The 24,452-nt window shown below is 41.1% G+C and overlaps 1 protein-coding gene across 1 annotated transcript in view; it reads left to right on the forward strand.

The window, feature by feature from the left end:
- PPIP5K2 (diphosphoinositol pentakisphosphate kinase 2) overlaps positions 1–24,452 on the forward strand; it is a 104,357-nt gene that overhangs the window by 12,859 nt on the left and 67,046 nt on the right. The window contains exons 3-10 of the mRNA XM_084833809.1: positions 2,942–3,334; positions 4,279–4,474; positions 5,523–5,613; positions 7,623–7,708; positions 10,256–10,410; positions 12,374–12,475; positions 14,197–14,358; positions 15,002–15,123. Coding sequence (XP_084689935.1) covers positions 3,194–3,334; positions 4,279–4,474; positions 5,523–5,613; positions 7,623–7,708; positions 10,256–10,410; positions 12,374–12,475; positions 14,197–14,358; positions 15,002–15,123 — 1,055 coding nt within the window. The 5' untranslated portion in view covers positions 2,942–3,193. The remainder of the gene's footprint in view (positions 1–2,941; positions 3,335–4,278; positions 4,475–5,522; positions 5,614–7,622; positions 7,709–10,255; positions 10,411–12,373; positions 12,476–14,196; positions 14,359–15,001; positions 15,124–24,452) is intronic.

Consider the following 24,452-nt stretch of genomic DNA (forward strand, 5'->3'; position numbering starts at 1 on the left):
TGCTAGTTTTATTGTTGGCTTTTATTGTTTTTATTGCTTTTATATATTTTATCACTTTTAATATTTTACCTGTTTTTATGTATTTTACTGCTGTTAGCTGCCTTGGGAGGGCTTCTGCCCTGAAAGGCGGCCAAGAAATGTTTTTAATAATAACGAGGAGGAGGAGGAGGAGGAGGACCTAGTGACCTAAATGGTCTTGGTCCTAAGAATATCCTAAGAGCCATGAATAATACTAAAGCATATCTAGTCCAACATTCTGTTCACACAGTGGCCAACCAGTTGCCTGTGGGAAGCTGAAAAGCAGAACATGAGTGCAATAGCAGCATCCCACTTGTGTACCCCAGCAACTAGTGTACAGACATATACTGCCTCTGATACTGGAGGTAATGTATAGCCATCATGACTAGTAGCCATTGATAGCCTTATCCTCCATGGATTTGTCTAATCCCCTTGCTGATTATGGTTCATTATTTATTTTGGGATGTTTCCCCACCCCCACCCCTCTATTAATTATGGATTTCTGTACTCGTGTGTGTAAGTTGCTTCAGGACTGCTTTTTGTGGTGGGAAGAGAGACACAAATTTAATAAATAATAATCTCGTGGTGCATACCTTCATAGTTAATTGATCCTATAACATAGGACTACTACAGAGTAAGCCCTGTCCCAAGCCAACATTAACTTCCTTGTTGATGGAATTCTGAGCAGGAATTCATGGGTCCACAAACTTTTTGCAGTTGAAGGCCACATTAGGTATGTGTGACCTATTGGGAGCCATACGAAAAGAGAATGTATGTCCAGAGCCAAGTGATACCTTCATCCAGAGGGTCTAGATCTCAGGGGGTGGACAGGTTTGGAGAAAGGTATTCTCAAAGGTCTGGAGGCATGAAAATCCCATAATCAAGGAAAGTGTGGTTGTATGGGGCTTTGGGATAGGGTCTGGTATAGTGTACCCCATCATATGAGATTGATTAATTAATTACAGAGATTGGGTTCAGCCCAACCGTGAATATGTTCCAATCACTGTGAAACATTTATTTTAGATTAGTGTTTAATCTGGTCTAGATTATATAGATTTTAAAACCTTACTTTTATAGATGATGGATTTTTTTTCTGTTTTTATTGTAAGCAGCCACTAATGTAAAAATTGGGAGATAATGTAAAATTTAAAAAATAAGCAATGCCTGTTTTTGAAGCTTTACATAAATCACTAAAAGACGATGGAGTGAGTTGGCTTCTGTGTGGGCCAAAAGCAGAATACAAAGGGCAGCAATATAAAGTGTATACAGTAAATCCTGTAATCACAGTTCTATGCACACTTACCTGGGAGTAAGTGCCATTGAACACAGCAGGACTTGTGTATGAGTAATTTTATTTATTATTACATTTATATTCCACCCTTTTTCATCTTGGAAGGAACCCAAGGTGTCTTACATGGTCTTCCTCCTCTCCATTTTATCCTCACAACAACCCTGTGAGGTAGGTTAAGCTGAGAGTCTGTGACTGGCCCAATGTCACTCAGTGAGCTTCATGACCTGAGTGGGGATTAGAACCCAGATCTCCCAAGTCCCAGTCCAACACTGTAACCACTACATCACACTGGCTGTAAATATGCATAGGGATTATGCTCTAAAAAGCCTGATCTAAAAAAACATTATATAGTAACAGGCTGTTTTCAGATCTTCATTTCCAAATAATTTGTTTAGGGCCATGTTAGCCTGTTAAACACCCCTTATATATTACTAAAATCATTACAGAGTTTGGTTTAAAGTGAAACTATACCACTGCTTTTAATCACATCAAAACACACATACTACATATGACATTCTGTCTTTAAAAACATGCAAAATTGATGTACATGAGGAAATATATTGATGTTGTCCCCTAGAAACCACTCTACCTTCATTTGACTATAAATAATCCAACCAAAGAGCTGTCAGGCCCAGTTGTTCTGTACTGATAACTATGTTCATTCCTGACAGTCTCAACATTCTTAGATTATATAGTCATTATATAGAAATATGTGTGTACCCTTGAAGGATAATCCCTTCTCTTTGGATTTATGTTCCACTTTATTGTGTGTGCTCTTGCTTGCTCTCCACAGTTGCATATGCTTTGTGCGTACTTTGCTGCTGCTTCCTTTAGTGCTCTTTAAAACCATTTTTATTGCCTTGGTTTTTATCAGTTGTCCCACATCACTGTAACAATTCTGGCACATTTGCTAGAGCATGTGTTAGGGCTGTCCTATCTATTGTAAGTATTTACTCAGGGGACTTTCCCTAAGTAGAACTTTGGAAGTTCATCCAGCTGCTATATCCACAGGGCGTTAAAAGTTTCTGCATCATGACTTTCAAGGGCTTGTACTGGAGGGTGTGACTATAGCACCATGGGGAGCAGTGAGGAAGAGAGGACCATGCCCTATCTAAGATGTCGCTGCTGGCTAGAGCCAGTCTCAACGCTTTAGGATGCACAAATATCACATCGCTTTGTTGGTTTCTTCTGACCTTTGTAATTACATAATTTTGGTAGCAGTTGTCCAGTGGAGGTGTTGTTCCAAGTACCAAGCTGGCAATTTAATTTTAATAATGAGTGTTGTTATACCTTTGTCATTGGCCAATGTAAAACATTACATTGGCATTCTGCATTGGTTTTCCTCTTTACCTCCCATTCCCAAATGAATTTTGTTTATTTTTTAAGTTTGATAGTACTTGGGATTAATATGTGGTTGTAATTCAGCCTGTTAAATGGCTTTTCCAGTTTGTGTATGTGTTTATCTTTCAATACTATAGTTTTAGTTCTTTGTATTGCTTTTGTATTGTATAAAATAACTTAAATTTTGTGGTAAGGTAAGTATTTTAGACTGGTTATTTCAAATATCTCTCAACAGTTAAATATGCTAAAGAGTACGTTCACCCTTTAAAGTTTTTATTTCTCTTTTTTTAGGTTAGAAAATTGCCACAGTATCTCAGGGAAACGGTAACTGGCAGGGTTTCTTTTTTACAAATGTAACAACTGAAAACAATGGACAGATGATATCAATTGAACTGCGTTTGGCAGCTGACTATCAGAGCAACAAGCAACTGCGTAAGCAGTGCCAAACTGCAAGGATTTTCCTAGCCACTGGGAATTATGTACAGTGTGTCAGTCCTCAGAGTGACTGCAGTTTCTACATAGATCGCTTTAGGATTTATAATCATGTCTGTTAATGCAACGGAGAGTGACATTCCTAGGTTTTTTGTGGGTGGTGAAGATGGGGATGAGCTTTTGGATCGAGCCAGATCTGAAGAATTTGATTCCTTCTACGATCATGAAGATGAAGACGAGGAGTATGATTCTGTATGTACTGTTTGTTTTGTACTTATCTAGTTTTCAGTACTCCAGTTATAGGACTTTAAGGCACTTCTAAAAGTAATACCTTAAATACTAAGGTCTGAAATATTTCCAAAACACAGAATGTCTGTAAAATTGAAAAGAGGGATAGTTAACATAGAATATATCTGATATAAAATCCGAGTTTCACTCTTACTGAATCAAGTAATATTAATCATACTCTGAAGAGAAAGTGAAGGCAGTGTCTCATCTGTTGAAAAACACACAGAATGTATTCATTTTCTTCTAGTTTTTTAAATATCAGTTAAGAGAAGTGTTCTGCTGCTTCAAGTATTATCCTACACAAAAACTACTTAGGACACAGTCCAGCAAAATCTGTTACCATGCTGTTTCTGACCACAGTTACATGGGCACTCTTCCCAAATACCCCTGAATTTAAGGCAGCAAAGCAGTCCTTGGTGGATTGTGCCCTCTGATATTTTGTAAACTAAATGCATACCGAAATATACCTTTACTCTGAAATGGTGGCCTTAGATTTATATGGTTATGTTTGTAGGAAGGTTGTGAATGGGACATAGCTAATCACTTTGTATATGTTTTCATTTTTTAATAACCTCCAACAGTTCCCTGTATTTCTATTGTTCCTGCAACCCTGCATCTCAATTAAGACCTAATTTTTCACATTGAGTCTTAAAACATATTATTTTTCTTGGGTTGTTGTTGTTGTTGTTGTTGTTTAGATTTGTGTATTGCATAGAAAACGAAGCACTGATTCTCTACCCATTAAGCATTATAAATAGGTCTGAGTGGGGCATGCTATTTAAAACTTGGTATGCATGAAACATGTCTATTGTTTGCTTAACCTACAGCGAAAAACATTGAAATAAGGAAGAAAAATTCCTTGTTTCAATGACAATTTATAGTGTTATTGACCTTCTTCTTCTTCTTAGCCACCAGAAAGACAGATCATGGTTGGAATATGTTCTATGGCAAAGAAATCCAAATCAAAACCAATGAATGAAATCCTTGAACGCCTTTCCATGTTTAAGTATATCACAGTAGTAATATTTGAAGAGGATGTCATTTTGAATGAATCTGTGGAAAACTGGCCTTTATGTGACTGTCTCATTTCTTTTCATTCTAAAGGTGATTGCTCTTTATTCACAACAACGTAAAAGTCTCTACACTGCTATGCATTGTTAGAATCTTATGAACTATTTTTTGCCTTTTTGAAAGTAAATGTTGTGATTTTAATAGAAAGTAATTTTCCTTACATTTAAACAGTATTATTTTAAAGCAGATACATATATATATATATATATATATATATACACACACACACACACACACACACACCAGTAGTGAAGGGAGGAATTCAGCATTTCATATAGTTTTTCTATCCTTACAAAACAATTAGAATACTAAGCAATGAGAATTAATACCATAAAGCAATGTCAATCCATTTTCCAGATCAATTGAAAACATTTTTCCTTGGAAGCAACCCCCACTTATTTATATGATACTTACTAATTTTATGCGTGAAGTACATGTTACATGCTCATGTGTAACAAGACCTGCTACTCCTTTTTATAATGGTGAGAGGAGAATTTAGGGCAGGGTAGGGAGGGGATGCTTAACTCTTTCTCCACCTGGTGTTTCCCTGCTCAAATTCAGGATTTGCAGGGAGGGTTGCAAGGGTCTAACTTGCAGAGAAAGTGGATGTTTTGCTTTCTTCCAATATTGCTTCTCTACTCCGGATTCCCCCATCCCAAAGTAGTTTTACTTTTTAAAAGACAGAGGGAGTTGGAGCACTGATATGTGTATTATTATGCATGTTTACTCAGATGTCATTCCTATCAACTTCAGTGAAACTTACTCCCTGGTGTGTTTAGAAATGCAGTCTTAGTGTGAAATATTTAGCTTTCCCCTTAGTTCTAAAATCTATATATTTTCCACTGAGAAGGTATTAATTGTTGATTTACTGTTGTATTGTAATGATCTTTGTCTAAATATTAACTTGAGTGAACTAAAGATATACTGTTGTTACAGAGAACATGATTTTTCAATTGACAAATTAAATATTTTAATTTTTAGCTGAAGAGGAAGAGATTCTAAAATGAGATGGATCAAACTGAATAAGATCTATTTCAATGTAGTAGTTGTGAGCTAATATTTCTTACTACATTTTATTTAGGGTTTCCATTGGACAAAGCAGTTGCCTATTCAAAACTCAGGAATCCATTTGTTATTAATGACTTGAATATGCAGTACCACATACAAGACAGGTAAGGAAATAACCATGAATCATAGATCTATACATAACTGCACTTCTATTTTGCTTACCTTTTGCTGGTTAAAAAAGAGGCTGTAGTAGTATACCTATCATGATCATGATAGAGCACTGGTTGATTACTGTGAGACTGTCAAAGAATATCACCGTCTCTAAAATACATTCACAAGTACGTCTGAGTTCCCCGTATGTTAACAAATGGATGCAGCATTTTTAAAGAGATATGTATAATCTTAATTGCTTACCTTTTCATAAATTTCCTGATTTATGTCTGTTCGTATGCACTGTATTGTCTTGATCAAGTATCTCTTATTTGATACTTCCAAATGAAATACTGACTGGGAGTATAAAGCCTGCTCTCCTGTTGAAAAGAATGGTGGTTACTGTGCTATTTTAAAAGTCTGAATGAAATACTGCCTTAAAAGATGCTGATTCATCAGTTTGATTGTTATGGGGGATACAGCAGGTAAGAACTAGTGAAAAGCTGTAATTTAGCAAAAAGGAACAATAATCACATTAGAAGAAATGTGCATGGAAAGAAATTCAAATGAAAGTACATGAAAGGCACAGTACCCTGAACAGGATGCAGTTTAGTGTCCATTCCAGTCATGTGGTCCCACACAAATTATCATCATGAAAGTAGTAGGATGTAAGAGAAAATATGGCCTATGGGTAAATAATGCATATATTTCAGAGCTAGGCACTCTGCAGACACAACGAAGGCTCTAAGTTATACAGTCATCCCAGATTAATGAATAAATCTACCCCCCTTCTCTCTCTGGGAGAGAGATGCTGCATACAACTGTTCTTCTTCATTGGGCACATTCAAATTAGTTCCCTGAAGTAGGGCATTGCCACATGACCTGGCCATAGGTAGCCTTAGGCAAGGAGCAGTCTCTGTCCCAGCCCCATTTTGTAATATAAAAATAATAAAACTGGTCAATCTTATATGATGGTTGTAAGAACTACTGAGATAATATAAGAAGTAATTTAAACACTTACGGAACACATAAGCAGTTATCATGCTTATCACTTCCTCTAATACTGAGCTCAGGTGAGTGAGGGTCAACAGGGTCATAGCCAAAACAGGGCCAGAGAGAAAAAAGAGGGAGGAATTGGAATGCTTGGCGGAGTCCTGATGTTTGCAGAAGTACAAGAAACTTTAAAAAAATCTATGAAGACAACAAACTAAAAGAGCAGCCCAATGAGAATCCATGGTTTGTTCTTGAATTAAAATTCTGCATTTTTAACCTGAAACAACCCAGAGTGCCAGGTTCGTATCTCATGACAACAGCCCAGGAATGGCTCATTCCTGGGTTATTTACTAAGTGGGAGCAGGCAGGAGGCAGCATGGTTGTTTGCCCCGGCCTGGGTTGTTTAACCCATAGTTAGCCATTACATGTGAACCAGGTCACTGAGTCTATTACACAGTAAAAATAACAGGGAAATGGAGGCCAGGAAGAGAGGAATTGGCCTAACAAATGCCCCTGTAGTGAGCATCCTGGATGGTAGGGGGGTGAGGTTTGGTGATATTTGCTATGAGGTTAAAAAACCTGCATCCCTGTGCAGTATGGGGCTATTTTAGGAAGAAATAAAATGAAATTTAACATCAATGCTCAGGTTCGGGACTGGCAGCCATCATCAAATCTAAGCCTGTGGCACTAGATTGCACAGCAAGAGAAGACTGGGGAGGGGGATGTCCTTTTTCCCTTCCCCCATCCTCAACGTCCTCCTGTCTCCTGAGGCCTGAACAGCACTAGTAGGTTCCTGTTCCAGGTTGGCTACAGCCCTGAATAAAAAATACTTTTAGAAGGTGAGGATACATAACAACATTTTGTTGCAGGCCCCACTTGTACTGTTATTATTAGCAATAGTGCAGGCCTCTGATTAGACACCCATTAAATTAAAATTGTATGACAATTCTGTGACTACATATACATTATTTGAAAGCACATTATTTCATTGATTATAACAATTTTGTGGGAAATCTGTTCTTTCTTTTAGGAGAGAAGTTTATAGCATTCTTGAAGCTGAAGGTATTTTACTTCCTCGTTATGCAGTTCTAAACCGTGATCCAAACAATCCTCAAGGTAACAACTATCATAAGGGAATTGTGAAAGAACTCTGCTTTAAGCAATTCTTCTGAATAGTAACTGTGCCTGCTTAATGCAGTTTTATCTTACAGGCTGTATATACAAAGAGTACATCATGTGATATGAACCACTTCATACTGCAGATAAACACATGATTTTATATGAGGATTTGCACATCACGCTAAGCCACCCTTCTAATAAGCCACCATGGGCTGGTTGTTCGCTTGGTAACCCAACAGACAATCAGGCTTTCCGTGGCTTGTTTTCCCCATCATTCCCCCTCAGTCCTCCCACTGGCTCTAGCATGTATCCCAGTTGCCTTTGCAGCAGAACTCCTAGTTTCCTCGGTCCCTACCTTGTTTTTTGCCACCCTGATCAGCTGGCTCTGTAGCCTCTCCCAACAGCCCATGACAAAGTCGTCCTGCTGGGTTTGGACAACACAGTAAGCCTTATGTTTAGGGTATCAGTAACCCTAAAATAAGCCATGGGTTCTCTGGGTGGCTTTTTTGTGAAGAATAAGCCACCTGCAGAAACTGCCCTGGGTTTGAACAACACAGCAGCCCACCATGGATGATCAACTACTGTGGGTGATCATGTTGTGTGAACCAGATCAATGTGTCACCATATAAAAAGATCTGTACATATCTGAAGTGGTACCACCCAGGAACACTTTTTCCCCATAAAATGAACTGTTTATCTAGAGAGACCCTTAGGCTGCAATTTTAAACACACTTGATAGAGAGCAAGTTCTTTTGAACACAGTGGAACTTATTTTTGAGCAACCAATGCTGTATGCTTACAGATAATCTACTTACTTTCTATTGCTGGAATTTCTAAATAGACAGGCCACCATGTCTTTCAGTTGAGAAATAGACACTTCCTTTAAAAAATAATTTAGATTTTGATGAGTGTCTTCTCCATAGATTCCAGTGATTGTTTAGATAATATTGCCGGTTTCTTTTATTTCCATCTCAATCTCCTTTGTGCCCTGGGATCAAAGATGTAAAATTTCTGGAAGTGTTTAAACCATGCAGAAAACCCTTTTTCATTTTACAAAGAGAGAGAAAAATTTGGAGAGAAGTTAAGTAGAAGGAAATGGGGCCTTCAACAAAATATTGCAGTATGAAGTTCAGGGTTATAGCCATTCCAATTTTTTCCCCTCCATCTTGGAGTTTTTCTGGGAGGGGATGTGAATATAGTTGTTCCCAAATCCATTAAATTAAAATCTTTATTTACAAAATATATACAACACTTCATATCTAAAAAAAGATTCTTGAGTGGTGAACAGTAAATAAAAATAATAAAAATGCAAAAGAATAAAAATATTTAAAATCAAGTTATATGAATAAAAGCGTGGATTGATGCCTGGGGAGCTTTCACTTATGTCCCCAGGGACATTTTAAAATAACTTCTCAGTGTGAACCAGGAATGACCAATCCAGGAAGTGAGATGATTCTGTATGTGTGTCTTCCTCCCTGCCTAGCCACTCTATTGTATTCCCCTTCACACACAAGTTTCACTTTTTGTCCAGCCTTCATTCTGTTATCTCTCTCACCCACTTATCAGGTTATTTCCCCTCTCAGTATGTCAACTTTTCATACCGTTGGCCAGTTTGGGGAAGTCTTTTCTTAAGATTTTTCATACCCTGCAAACCTTAGGGTTCCTCAAAGTCTGCTGATACCTCCGTCTTGTGTGTGGTAGTATGGTTTTGGCTATATTTACCTGAGCATGGAAAAATATGAATTGGTGTTAGAAGGAATTACCTCATATATCTCATCAAACCTAAATTTTACTACTCCAACAGTGCAATCCTATGCATGTCTACTCAAAAGTAAGCCCCATTGAGTTCAATAGAGGTTACTTCCAGGTAAATAGGTATAGGAGTACAGTCTAAAAATGTTAAGATTGCAATCCTAAGCATACTTGCTTAGACATAGGCCCCATTGAAATCAGTGAGACTTCTTTCAGAGTAACAATTATTAAGATATGGCTGAAAATATATTTTGTACTACCAATTTACAAAATACAACTGTCTAAGGAAGTACACAGAGCATGACCTCATGAGATTGGGGGGGATTATTATCATTTTTACAGATCTGTGCAAGTTGTGTTGCGTGCCATCCATGTTTGATAGAAAAGCAACATAGAAGTGTTAAAAGTAAATAAATGGGAAGGAGGGATCCTCTGAGAATTGGTTTGGTAGATACTCCAGTGTCTGACTTATTCAAATAACTGCTTATATGAGTGGTCTATTTACATCTGCGATGTAACCTCAAAGCTGTGAACCTGGACAAAAGCATGACTCCTGTTCCTGTTTTTATATTGCGAAAATATATTGCGTAAGAAAAATCACAACAGAAAGTATTGTCTGTAGAGTGTCCTCATAGATTCTTTTTCTGAACTGGCCATGCTACAAAGTTTACATTGTTCATGAATTCTTGGCATGATACTTCATAAAGCTACTAAACGTATTAGGGTCCCAATTGTGATGGGACTCTTACTTGTGACCCAGGCCTGAGGTCTATACTTCATGTCTTTTTCCAGAATGCAGTTTAATTGAAGGAGAAGATCATGTGGAGGTGAATGGAGAAGTTTTCCAAAAGCCTTTTGTGGAAAAGCCTGTTAGTGCTGAAGACCACAACGTGTATATTTATTATCCAACATCGGCTGGTGGTGGAAGTCAGAGGCTCTTTCGGAAAGTGAGACTAGGCTAAACTGAACAATAATAATCCTTTTTAATTCTTTTTTATGTAAAAAAAATAATAGTTTTAGGGTAGTGGAGAAAGCTAACTTATTCAGTTCTGACAGTTACATTGTAAATAACATTAGCTGGAGCATTGCTGGTAATTTGTATACATTGGTCTTGACCTATTCTCCATAACAGCCTTCCCAAACTTGGTGCCCCCAAGATGTTTTGGACTACAACTCCCAGCATTCCTGACCATTGACCATGCTGCTTGGGGCTGATGGGAGTTGAAGTCCAAAACATCTGGAGGGCACCAGGATGGGGAAGGCTGCTCCATAATGTAATAGAGACAGATGTGTAGGGTGAAATGGGGGTGGGAAAGAGGGATGTAACCATGAATATAGAAATGATTAGCTGCTGAATAATATAAGACCTGTTCAGGCATTTGCCTGAACGCATACATGCTTAAAGGGAGTAGAGAGTCAGGGCTGTACACATTGGCCCAGCCCCCTACATCTTGGGTGTGCCAGCCCTGCCTGCTTTAGTTCATACCTTGCCATCTTGAAATGGCAAGTTCTGAAAGAGAGTTCTACTCATGTTCATTTGAGCATGAATTGAACTCTCTGCGCAAGCGGGACTCTACCTTATCAATGTTTCCAGTCATGTGGAGAGTTCTACTTGCATTGTAGGAAACGCAGGTAGAACTCCCCTTCAGACCTTGCTGATTCAGCACAGCAAGGTCTGAACTGAAGGGGGTGGGGGCATCATGCCTGAAGACAAGGGGGGCAGGGCCAGTGTGCAGAGCCCCAACTCTCTACCCTCTTTTCACTCTCATACATTCAGGCAAATACTTGAACAGGGCTATAGTCGTGGATTGAGCTGTACTATAGAAATAAGCAAGTGACATAAGGTTTAAGATTAGATTAGACTTCAGTGTGCATTCTACCATTCCACAAAAGAAATTCTTTTCAAAGCAGCTTACAACATATGAAATGGAAACAACAATAACAGGAATGCATAGAACATAGTATTACATCGAGTATTTCAATAATGCGAACATCAGTAATGCCATAGCAGTAACAGATCATTTCAAGATGTATGCTTGCATCCTAGGTTGGTTCTCCATTCATGTAAGAGGAAAGGGGCGGTTTCCACCAACTTCCTCCCCTCTCCCCACAGCTACCCACATTATTCTAAAGGGTCCCCCAACCCCCAGGAACACATTTTAAGGGGGTTGCAGAGGGCTACAGAGGAAAGAGGGAGGTGGGAAAGCCTCATTCTTTTTCATCCATGAAAGGAAAGTTAGTATCCAAGCCATAATACAAATATTTTGATTAAAAGTTCTAAAAAAAACCTCGGTATACTGGGAAAAATGAAACCAAACAATTCTGAGCTAATAAAAAAATTCCTACATACAAACATCAGTTAGCCTGGTAATTGACGTTTCGTAAATCCCAACAAACCGGTTTGGCAACCTGCCTCAAATCCAGGTAGCCTCCTGCCCCCATCTCTCATGTGGAACTATCTTAAACATCTTGCCTCAGCTCATTGGAGGCATTATTGGAGTTTTAATATATCTCTTCCTATGACTAAATGGAATGGCAAGATTGGACACTGAATACGTAGTTTTGAATTGCCAGTGTATCACATACTTGGAGAATATTTGTCCCCTATTTCTATGACTTGCAAGCTCATGAGATCTCAGACCATCTCCCCAAAAGGCTTCTGTGTCCACTGCAGGTCATAGGATAGCCAGCTATCCAGATGTTTCTTTCTAACATATTTCAGCACTTTCAAATCCCACTAAACGTTTTGTTTTGTTTTTATAAAAACTTTGTTTTATTATCCAAAGTGTTGAAGAAAGTGAATGAGTGTGCATGTTTGTGTGCGTGTGAGGAAATAAGTAGTGTACTTATGGAGCTGAGAAATCTTTATCTTAGCGTAGAGTAATATTGATGGAAAGGTTTGTGTTTCAGATTGGCAGCAGAAGCAGTGTTTATTCCCCTGAAAGCAGTGTGAGGAAAACTGGTTCATACATTTATGAGGAATTCATGCCTACAGATGGCACTGATGTGAAGGTTTGACAACTGCATATTTTGGGTTATATTTAGAACAATCAAGTGCTTAAGGGACTCAGCAGCTTTAGATGTGAAGTGTTTATCTCTGCTTGAAGCATTGCTATTATTAAATTTGAAATAGTTCAGATGAAATGTTTTGTTTTCTCCAGGGAAAAAAAACTCTTAGGGAGCAATCCTGTGTCCCCTAGACAGCGTCTGGGGGACACAGAATTGTTCATTTCCCTGGATTCGAGCTTGAAGACCAGGGACCGAGCTCGGAGCCAGGAAACTGTGCTCCCCTCCCTTTTGTAGCTGGTGCAGAGAGAACTTATGCTGGCTTCCTCTCTGTACTAGGTAAACAGAGCGCAGAGACAGGGGAAAGGGGGTGATCCTGGGGGCAGAGTGATGAGGAGACTGGGGCAGCTGGCTTATGCCTTTTCCTGTTGCTGCAGCAGCCTCCTTCCTTCCCCCTCCCTGAAGTCTCCATGAGACAGGCGAATTGCCTGTCTAGCTCAAATGCAGCATGGGAGGCAGGAGGTGCCTCCCACTCTGCATTGGATACACATAAGCCTCCGAATTTGGAGGTTTACGTGTACCCAGGGTTCAACCCATAGAATTGTGCCCTTAGTATAGTAAAGTATTTCTGTTTTGTGTATCTCTTTAGATACTGTTATTTACTATCAAGTGGTTATAGTGTAAGCACCTCTGTCATGGATAAAACAGATAAATGCACTGCCTTGCTGTTTTCTGAACATGTAATCAGATGAATATTCTTGTCCTGAAAAGAAATTATATTAGCATTTCAAAATTTAATCTGGAATCTAGAAACAACTCACTGTATTTAAGAATGGACCTATGTGTACTTGAAGAAGTCATAGCATCATATGTAATATCATCCAAGTATCAAAGTGATTTGGGTTGATCTGTGCAATCTGGAAAAAGTTGTCTCCAGTAACCACAGGGCATTGTGAGCACGTGGTTGAATTTGTATTTGATCGTTTCCAAAGCTGCCTCAGTATTAACTATTGCCTAATCATAGAGTGGCCTGTTCTTTGTTTTTGTTTATCGTGGGACGAGAGTTCAGCTTAACATGGATCATCTATGTGTTGAGCTGGTTCTGACATAATGTTTTTGCCTGTACGTATTATTTCATAAGCAGGACATATAAATTTCCACACAGGAGAATTCCAATAACAGATTGATATGAGGCCTTTTGGAGCTGAGCATTTTCAGATTTGATAAATACAAGCAAAATAATCATGTCACCATTAATTCTTTAATAGTTCATGCTATACAAAAACTATGATCCAAACAATTACTTTAGGTGTGCCAAGGGAATGGTTTTTTTTCTTTGAAGAACTTACCCCATGCTATATCATAAACTGCTCTGGCAATTCCCCACAGTATATAACCTGGTTGCCATGTGACATGAACAGGGGAGGCCCATAGTTTAAAGGGAAAAAAACAAATTAAATCCCTTTGGGCATACATAGCTGGTTACATATTCTTTGGATCCTGGCCAATGATTATAAGTCATCTCATTAGGAGCTCTGCTAAATAAATGGGTCTTAACTGTAGATGTAATATGAAACTTTCAGCAAGGTTAGATTAGCAAATGAAACATAAATGCGGTATAGTTTGGGGACTTCTGGCCTTGGAGCTAGAACTGACTATGAGATGAGAATGCCATGTACTTAATGGAAGAAATGCTCTTTATTCTGTTATCTTTTTTCCAAATAAAGGTATACACTGTAGGTCCAGACTATGCCCATGCAGAAGCTCGTAAATCCCCTGCTCTGGATGGGAAAGTAGAGCGGGACAGTGAAGGGAAAGAAGTCAGGTATCCAGTGATCCTTAATGCAAGGGAGAAGCTGATTGCTTGGAAAGTATGCCTGGCTTTTAAGGTAATACAAAGACTTGGTATAAAGCTGCAATTAATTGTTTACGATCTGGAACTATTTCTTAACAGATAAAGATTGAAGAAACTTGTTCTTGTTCAACACATAGGACAGCTCCTGGTTTTGGGTTGTCCTAGAGTTATCTTCCTGACTCTTTGATTAAGAAAGCCCATTAAAAAGCCATCAGTAAAGCCTATTTTACAGAAACGTGGGAGTTAGGTGCCTCTTTTTATGACATGTGGTTGACTTACATTTGCTTGACTGTTCCAGCTGACCCCTTGACCAGTATATATGCTACTTTATAAACAAAGTTTGAAAGAGATTTACCTAGATTTATTTTCATTGTAAGTAGTTTTATGATAGTATCTCTGTGCTTTAAAACTGATAGCATAAGGGACAAGCTTTTGGAGGTGTGCAAAATCCAAAGGAAGGCGCCTTTTAAAAATGCTGTAGTAAGCCATGTGTATACATGTTATGGCAGGTTATACATTTGATAGAGTAGGACCTGACCTGCTGAACTCACAGATTACTAGTAAAACGTGAGTTTTTATTTGGGTGTTTGTTTTTGCTATAGATTATTATCTGAGATTTGAAAATGAATACATGAGTCTTTGAAACCTTTTGAATATATGATTTTTTTTCTTGACAGCAAACAGTTTGTGGCTTTGATCTGTTGCGTGCAAATGGACAATCCTATGTCTGTGATGTCAATGGCTTCAGTTTTGTGAAGAACTCTATGAAATATTATGATGATTGTGCTAAAATCCTTGGGTAAGATTTTAGGAACTTTTCTTCCACTGACTTTTCCTTTTGATTGTATCAGGCCTTTTACCTTCTAAGCAAAATTTATTTAAAGCAAATAGAATATTCAGTAATAATATCCAGTAAAATAAGCATTTTACGTATCCAGTAAAATAAGCATTTTACGTATCCAGTAAAATAAGCATCTGCAGCTGTCCTTCCATAATGCAGTCAGTTCAAAGAAGCCAATGTCTATTTAGGGGAGCCATAACTTGAATAGAATCATAGGGTTGGAAGGGGCCTACAAGACCATCGAGTCCAACCCCCTGATTCCCATAGACATACCTAGTGTAATTTCCCTGACTAGTGAAAAGTTCAGCACAACTTTTCCAGGATTAAAAAATGCCCCCAGAGTAGCCATGCTGACCTTAAAAGAAATTCCAACACCCATATTAGTGTGATACCTTTATTAGGCACCCAAAAAGTCTCAAAAAATTGCAAGTTTTTGAGATCTTCAGATCTCTTCATCAGGCAAGATGATGCAAAAAGTAGATTTGTGGGCAAGGGGAGGATAGGAGAGGAAAAAAGTCTGACTTGATGGTGAAATCACAGGGCAGTATCCAACAGGGCACTTACACCCCCCACCAATTCTCCTCCACCCTGCAGATTCCCTACTGAAAGTGGCACCCACTGCTTATGCAAGGGAGATTTAGTGCTTCCAGGGGAGACCTGAAACAAATGGAAATGGTCATTTCTGAAAGGAGGCAGGTCAGGAGAGCTGCATAAGGGAGCTCGGCCAACCGGCCTCCTTTCAGAAATGAGTGTTTCTGTTCGTTTCAGGGCTTCCTCTAGGAAACGCTAAATCTCCCTTGCATAAGTGGTAGGTCCCGTTTGTGCAACAGAATCAGCGGGACTCACCATTTGCAGAAGGGAATTGGCAGGGGCATAAGTACCCCATTGGATACTGCCCACAGTGTCTGCATGTTTAGAGTCCCAAGATGAAGTGAGGGAGAAGTCTGCAGACATTCAAATTATACTTTGCAGGTCATGTGATGGTTACAGGTTGGACCTGCAGCTACCCCTTGGATTGCTGGGAACTAGACAGGGAAAAATGTTGATCTCCCATTTTGGAACTATAAAATCCAGCTGTTACTCAGATGTGTTTCCATTCTGGGTGAAGCGCACTAGCTAGCCCTTAATACTACAGGATCACAGAAAGAAACTAGATAGTATTTATATTAGCCAATGTGGAGATAATTTTAGATGCTGTATTAGGTTAAAAAAAATGAAGAAGGCATTGCACCCAAATTGGGTAGCCTCTCTAGGTAAAGCTACCCATTGGTGCTGGAGGAACCTCCTTGTAAATACACCTCTCTGGGATTTAACAGCGCGCACACACACACACATGCACGCACCACACACACCTCTGTCAATGATCCGTCTCTCTTCCAATATTCTCAATACAAAAATCCTCCCATTGCCTCAGACCCAAAGATCCCACTTCTTTTCTCCCCATAGCTGGGGCAGAAGGTGCCAAGCATGGAGAAGGAGCATGAAACAAAAGAGAGGCAAAAGAAATTTGGGGGGGGGGGGGCAAATAGGGAACTCACCCAAAATGTCTGGCTCCAGGTCAAGACCTCTTGCTCCAGGTTAAGACAATAATAAACAAACTGTTTCTGTACCACCTGCAGCTGCCAAGATCCCCCATAATCTCTGCTGGGGAATTCTACCTCCCAAATCTGCCAGTGTAACCAAACCTATGATGAGTCCTCCCTCCCAGCCTACGGTGCAAAGAAGCCAGTGTTCACAGAGGGCAGTAGGGGGTGAATTAGCCACCTTGGAGGGAAGGGAGAGTCAGAAACATTAGAGTATGGAGTGACGGCGGGGGGGGGGGGAGACACACTCCACATGCTTAGACACACTCCTGCTGGCACCAGGGCCTGCCTGACTCTTTTAGTGGCTGCTCCAGCATGTGCCCACCACACTTTCCAGGGATGGGGTGACAATGGCGGCAGCTGCCCTCTGCAAGTTAGAGTGTCCAAAATACTTCCACTGTTAACAGAGGGCAGGGGCAGAGAGAACTGACCTCCTCAGAGGAAAGGAAGAGCCAGCTGCCTCAGAGTCCTGAGAGAAGGAAGGACACTCTCGACATGCTTAGAGGCACTCATGCCAGACCCTGCCTACCATGGGTGGGTGACAGCAGGAGCTCCCCTCAGCAAGGTGAGTGGGAGCACAGGAGTCTCCAAAATATCCCCAGCCAGTAAACATGTGCTGAATCCAGACCAGCTCTCTTTGTCTTTCAACTTTCTACGATGAATGCTCCTTCCTGCAGCTGCTTTGGCAAGTGGGCTCGCATGGAAAAGGCATGGCTCCAGGAATGCTGCCATTGTGTGTGCACCTGGCCTAACCCGTCCGTCCGTCTGTCCGTCCGTCCGTCCATCCATTATTTTGAATGGATTTCCTTAGAAGTGAGCTGATGTCCATGTGTTCTGCCTAATCAACCAATCAGTCAATTGGATTTTCATGAAATAAGGGGGGGGGGGCAGGGAGAGGACCGTGCTTCAGTGATTAAGCATTTCCAGTGTGCTTGCAATGAAGAAGACTGACCTAGTACCTCAAAGGTAGTATTACAGAGGAGTACTGTACTGTTCAAATGTACTGGCTCTCTGACACTTGCATTGTGTGTTATGGATTTAATTGGCATTACTCTGACACCTTGGCTCATTAATTAATTTTTGTTCCAGAAGGCACAGCCTGAAAAGCTTCCAGGAAAAGTGTTGAATCTCTGAAACCACCACAGAGGCCCAGGAACCATAGAATATACTTGCTTCCTCCTTGATTAGATTAAAAGGGTTCTTCCCTGAAACTGGGGAAAATATAAGAATACCTGCCTGATTGTCATGCCACCAGCCAGCTGGCTAAACCACAGGGGTATCTTTGAATTGGCCAATCCAAAGTCTTTGTGGGAAATTTGATCCAATCCTAAAGCGTCCCACCTCCCAAGCAAGTTATCCAGGTCAATCACTACCCTAGCACCCCTTTGTTTTGAAGATTGTAATGTGCTGCTCTGTAGAGCCAGCTAGATGTAAATAAATCAAGAGGTAAGGAACCTCCCCAAGCCTTCTATTTATTTGCCAGAACCAAACTACTCTTAGTTTTCTTTGCCCAGGCTTTTTTAGAAGCTGTTTTAAGTTTTGTACTTGCTTGGTCCTGGTCTGATTTTCATATTTGTTTTCTTCCCCCTGTTCTGCTGTTTTATAATAATTGGTTGTATACATTGTTTTACTTGGTTGTTTTAATCTATTTTTCAGCAGCTCTGGGCACTCTTTGGGGTTCAATATATTTTGAGTGTTAAGAGGATACTGACAAAAGAGGGGTTCAGGAAAGCATTATATAGATGACAAATGTCCTGGAAAACAATAAGTAAGAGAGACAGAAGAACTGAACATGTTTAGCAAAAAGGAAAGGAGATGGGAAGCTATGGCAAACATTCTCAAATGTCTAAATTGATAGAAAAAACCACCACCCGGAAGCAGTTATTCACAGTATCTGATGAACAAAAGACCAAAAATGTGCCTTACACTTATAGAGGAATCTTACATTGGTAATGGGATGTGTCAAAGGAACCATCACTTCCCAACTCATGCCAGCTAGGGCAGAAGATGTGTGTGAGAGTGTGTGTGTGTGGGGGGGGGGGGGGTCTGTTTTCCTTTTGCTTCCTCTGCCACCTCCTATCACCTCCAGTGGGAAGATATGTACTATTCAAGTTCTTAGACTGGGGTAGTTTCCAGCTCTGTTTGGGGTGTGTTGTGGGAACAAGAGAACCTAGAATCATGCGGATCCTTGGCCACCCCACATTCCCCCAAACTGCCCCATTTTTGGCCACACCACCACCAAAGCTTTCTGGTGCCATCCAGGAAGAACCTCCACAGGCAGCTGTAGCTCCGTTTATAGAGGGAGAAGTCTATCTCATAGCCCCAGGGGGCCCACCCAGGGACCATAGGATTGCACTACAACCATCATAAAGAATTTCTTAACGATTTTTATTTTATTTTATTTATTAAATTTCTTAATTGCCCATCTGGCTGGTCACCCGGCCACTCTGGGTGATGTACAATAATACAACAGTTTAAAACAATAAAATTCCACATTAAAACATCGTATTTCTAAAAATATCCTAACCCACCCCAAATGCCTGCCTGAACAATCACGTTTTTAATGCATGGTGGAAGCTCATTAAAGAGGGGGCATGGCGGAGTTCTCTAGGGAGGGAATTCCACAGAGTAGGGGCCACCATAGAGAAGGCCCTCTCCCTCATCCTCACCAGCCTAGCTGTCCTGGCTGCTGGAACAAAGAGAAGGCCATCCGAGGCTGATCTTGTTGAGCGTTGGCCTGTCTGTTGTTGCTGGAGGTGCTCCTTGAGATAGGCTGGGACGGAACCGTATAGGGTTTTAAAGTTCAAAACCAACACCTTGAATTTGGCCTGGAAAACAACTGGTAACCAGTGCAACTCCTTCAGTACCGGAGTGATGTGATCACGCTGGTGGCTACCTTTAATCAGGCGAGCCGCCGCGTTCTGTACCAGCTGCAGTTTCCAAACCGTCTTCAAGGGTAACCCCACGTAGAGCGCATTACAGTAGTCTTGATGAGAGGAGACCAGGGCATGTACTACCGATGGGAGCAGATGGTTGGGAAGTTGGGGGTACAGCCGCCGTATCAGATGGAGTTGGTACAGCGCTGTCCATAATAAGCTCATAGTGAAACAAACAACCTGGAGAATCTCTTTCACAGAAGGTTTTCAAGAAGAGACAGGACAGGAGTGCTTCAGTATTTAGTCCAGAGTGTGAGCTGAAATGACTGATTAGTGAAGCATTTTCTAACCATAATAAGTGATAATTATTATTTATATACCTCTCTTCTAGTCCTACTCGGAGTAACTTACATCAATTATATTTAAAGATACATTATAAACCACAATTAAAACAATAATACTAAACATATGGCAGCAATTCCAAAATCAAATATAAGGTGGTTCAATCAGAAATCACAAGGAAACTCTGTCCTGGAAATGTAGCATAAGCAGCACAGTAGGAACACAGAATCATGCCAGAAAAGAATAATGAGGAATTATAATAAAGCCAATTGGACCCTGGGTTATTCTCAGAGCTGAGACATTCCTGTATGAGGGATGTCCATGCAAAAAGAATGAATGACTCCCCAAACTCCAAGGCAGTTATAGAATTCAAAACAAAAGGAACAAAGAGCTTGATAACTCAAAGGCTGTACACAGGATGGGTTAAAATGGTCTTCACCTCATGTTGAAAATGCAACAAAATTGGTGTCCGGTAAGCATTCCTGGGGAAACAGGAACATAGGAAGCTGCCTTACACTATTGTTCCATCTACCCCAGTACTGTTGACACTGACTGGCAGTGCCTCTCCAGGGTTTCAGGCCGAAGTTTTTCCAGCCCTACCTGGAATACCAGGCATTGAATCTGTGACCTTCTGCAATCAAAGCATGTGTTCTAGTACTGAGCTATGGTCCCTTCTTAAATGAATCCAGAAATGGGATCCTACCACCAAATAATGTCATGGCCCAGGACTGGCATTCCTCAGAAACTGAAGCCTCCAATGACAGTGAGTCTGAGGAGGCATCAGAACCAGTTCCTGGTCCTCCTATCATAGAATAGAATCATAGAATAGTAGGGCTGGAAGGGGCCTACAAGGCCATCGAGTCCAACCCCCTGCTCAATGCAGGAATCCAAGTCAGAGCATCCCTGACAGATGGCTGTCCAGCCTCGTCTTGAATGCCTCCAGTGTGGGAGAGCCCATCACCTTCCCTAGGTAATTGGTTCCATTGTCGTATTGCTCTAACAGTCAGGAAGTTTTTCCTGATGTTCAGCCAGAATCTGGCTTCCTATAACTTGAGCCCATTATTCCATGTCCTGCACTCTGGGATGATCAAGAAGAGATCCTGGCCTTCTTCTCTGTGACAACCTTTCAAGTACTTGAAGAGTGCTATCATATCTTCCCTCAGTCTTCTCTTCTCCTGAAGTGGGGCCCACCGCCTCAGACCCTATGTCTTGTCCATGCAATTTCCAGGAGTTGCCACTGGACTCTGGACTCCTCTAAGAACAGGGAGACCCTGGAGAGCAGTCCCCAGTGGGCTCCCCCCTTCTCCAACCTTCATTCCCTAGGAGAAATCAATGCTTGTAGGAAAAGTCTGCTGGCCCTTTAACAGCCAAAAGCAGTACCTGAAGGGGTGGAGTTTCCAGAGAAACTCTCCTGGCCTGACCAGAAAAGCCTGCCAGTTAATCTCAGACTTTGCTGGAGTAACTTGTCAGTTCTCTAGCTCCAGGACTGCTGATCAAGGCCCCGAAATCTAAGCTTAGTTCCAGACATTACCCAGCCATCTTGACCACACTGAGCCTCCTCACCTGAGCCGTCACCCAGGACAGAAGATGGATCCCCTGATGGAATACAACAAATAAGACCTTTCTCAGATCACCAACTGGCTCACCTTTAATGGCAGGGGGATCCAAAGAAGGGTCTCTAAGGAATATCTCAATATCTGGGCCAATTCATGTAGGAGCAAATGGTCATAAAGAGCTTTAAAGCACTTCAATTGTGCTTGGAAGGCTTGCAAGATATGTTCTGTATGTCTGGTCTAGTCCAGCTGTGGTATTTCTTCACTAACTGAAGCTTCCAAGCAGTTTTCAAAGGCAGCACCACATACAGTGTATTGCAGTAATCCAGGTGGGATGTTACCAGAACATGGATAACTATAGCCAAGGTATCTCTGTCCAGGAGAGGTCACAGCTGGCAGACCAGTTGAAACTGATAGAAGATGGTACATGCCATGTGAGCCTCCAAAGACAAAGCTGCATCTAAAAGCACCCCTGGGCTGTGAACCTTATACTTAGGAGGAAGTATAACTCCATCCAAAGCAAATTGAATCTCTCCACCCTGGACTACCTTATTCAAATGATGAGTTGCATTATGGGAGTATCTCCACATCTGTGTTTTTTCAGAGGACTTCTTACAAATCCATTCAGGCTAATACTAGCTATCATTACATTGTGTTAGCTGATCTTTGAAGAGAGATGGATCTTCGGTCTGCTTCTGACAGCACCATACTTTTAATGACTAACTACCATTTTGGCAAATTGAAACTAAAGCCTGAAGGGACATAAAAACTGAAATCCATGAATGATAGCTCCATTAAACAGTATTTGCCTTGTTTTAAATAGGTACTTCAGTTCATGTGGTGATACAGACTAAGTAAGCTATGCATTAAGCTTCTGGCAGGGTGAAAATTGGTTATGAGTAACAGTCTTATAAAGTACATCTCTTCAATTTTTCTGTAATTAGCTTTTGTATAAGAGAAGTAAACGAGTTTTGTAATTTGAACTTGGCTTCGTTGAAGAGTTGTTACAGTTCCTTCTCAGAAAGCACTGGGTGTACTTGTTCTAGTGCACATAAAAAACAAAGATGGCTGCACTGGTCCATGAGAAAACGTTTTTCAAAACTCACAATTGGGCATTTCTTTTATTAGGACCAAACAGAATGGCACAAAAGATTGTGCAAGCTTTCAAGTTCTCCAGAAATTGTCATCATGCTAGGCAATACAAAAAGCAGGAGATAGGTGAAGAAACAGACACCTCCTAAAATTAAATTTAGGGCAGATGTTTTGTCTGCTGTTTAGACTCAGTGGAGATTGCATTTTAGACTCAAAATGGAGATTGCAGACTTAGAGTGCAATCCTATCTGGATAGTTGCCAGCCTCCGAAAGTGGAGGCTGCTGACTATCCTGTCCAGGGTGGCTGGAGCATGGAGGGGATCCTCTCCTCTGTGCTCCAGCTGCCCTGCATTTTTGCCTAGATGGTTTTACCCATCTAGACACAGCTTTGGGGAAGAGGAGGGAAGTGTCAGGGGGTTGCCCCTGCTGCCTTCTGAAATCCTCAGGTAGCCAAAATCACACAGACAATAGGGCTCTTTTCCAAAGCTTTATTTCCATTCAGCTTAATGACGCTTACAGATGCTAATTGCTTGATCTGACGAGTGAGACTTAAGAGAGCTGCCTACTCAGGGGTCTAACCTTAGGAATCAATTGATCTCCGTTTGGAGGGGAAGGCGGGAAACCTCTGAACATATGGGCCAGGAGGAGAGAGTCCACCCCTTTCCCGTGGGGCACTGGGCCCCGCTGTTGCTGTCGCGCCAAGCGGGCTGAGCTCCTCCTCTCAGCGCCCACTATCTCCTGCTTGATGCTGCACCAGTGCCTAACATCCAGAAACTGCTGTTGCGCCTCCCTCTCCCTGCCAGGGTCACTATCACTCTCAGGAATGTGTACCAGGAGGGGCTCTCCCCCTGGCTGCACCTCTGAACAGCGTGCGGGTTCCTCTCCCATGGTTTCTATCTCTTCCTCAGAATCAGAACTGCTTTGGGGCACTCTGGGCTCCGATCCAACCCTGACAGGAAGGGACCTGGAGAGCTGATAGGAGGCTCCATAAAGCAGCTTCTGCAGTCTCCTCCCCTCCCTGCCCCTAGGACATCCCCCTTCTCTGCAGTCCATTTCCAAGTGCAGAGACATAGCCAACTTAGTTGGATGGATGTAGTCTGAGAAGTGACTGATTTAAATCCTTACGTTGTGTAGCTCTGTCCAACAAGTCTGTCCCTGATTTGTTGTTTATTCGTTCAGTCGCTTCTGACTCTTCGTGACTTCATGGACCAGCCCATGCCGAGCTTCCTGTTGGCCTTCGCCACCCCCAGCTCCCCCAAGGTCGAGTCCGTCACCTCCAGAATATCATCCATCCACCTTGCCCTTGGTCGGCCCTTCTTCCTTTTGCCTTCCACTTTCCCTAGCATCAGCATCTTCTCTAGGGTATCCTGTCTTCTCATGATGTGACAAAAGTACTTCAGTTTTGCCTTTAATATCATTCCCTCAAGTGAGCAGTCTGGCTTTATTTCCTGGAGTATGGACTGGTTTGATTTTGCTGTCCAAGGCACTCTCAGAATTTTCCTCCAACACCACAGTTCAAAAGCATCTATCTTCCTTTGCTCAGCCTTCCTTATGGTCCAGCTCTTGCAGCCATAGGTTACTACAGGGAATACCACTGCTTTAACTATGCGGACCTTTGTTGTCAGTGGAATGTCTCTGCTCTTAACTATTTATCAAGATTTGTCATTGCTCTCCTCCCAAGAAGTAAATGCTGTTCCTGATACCCAGGAATAATCTATTCATTTCAATAAAATCTCTATTCATTTTCTTTTTATTGCACAAAGATACAAAATGTTTCAAAATAACTGATTATAGCAGGACTCGCATTTGCAAGCATGATTTTTTTTTCTTCTCATCAAAAA

The sequence above is a fragment of the Heloderma suspectum genome, chromosome 2 (genome assembly GCF_057233095.1).
Source record: "Heloderma suspectum isolate Gila_16-S chromosome 2, 16-S_ref, whole genome shotgun sequence".
NCBI lineage: Eukaryota > Metazoa > Chordata > Lepidosauria > Squamata > Helodermatidae > Heloderma > Heloderma suspectum.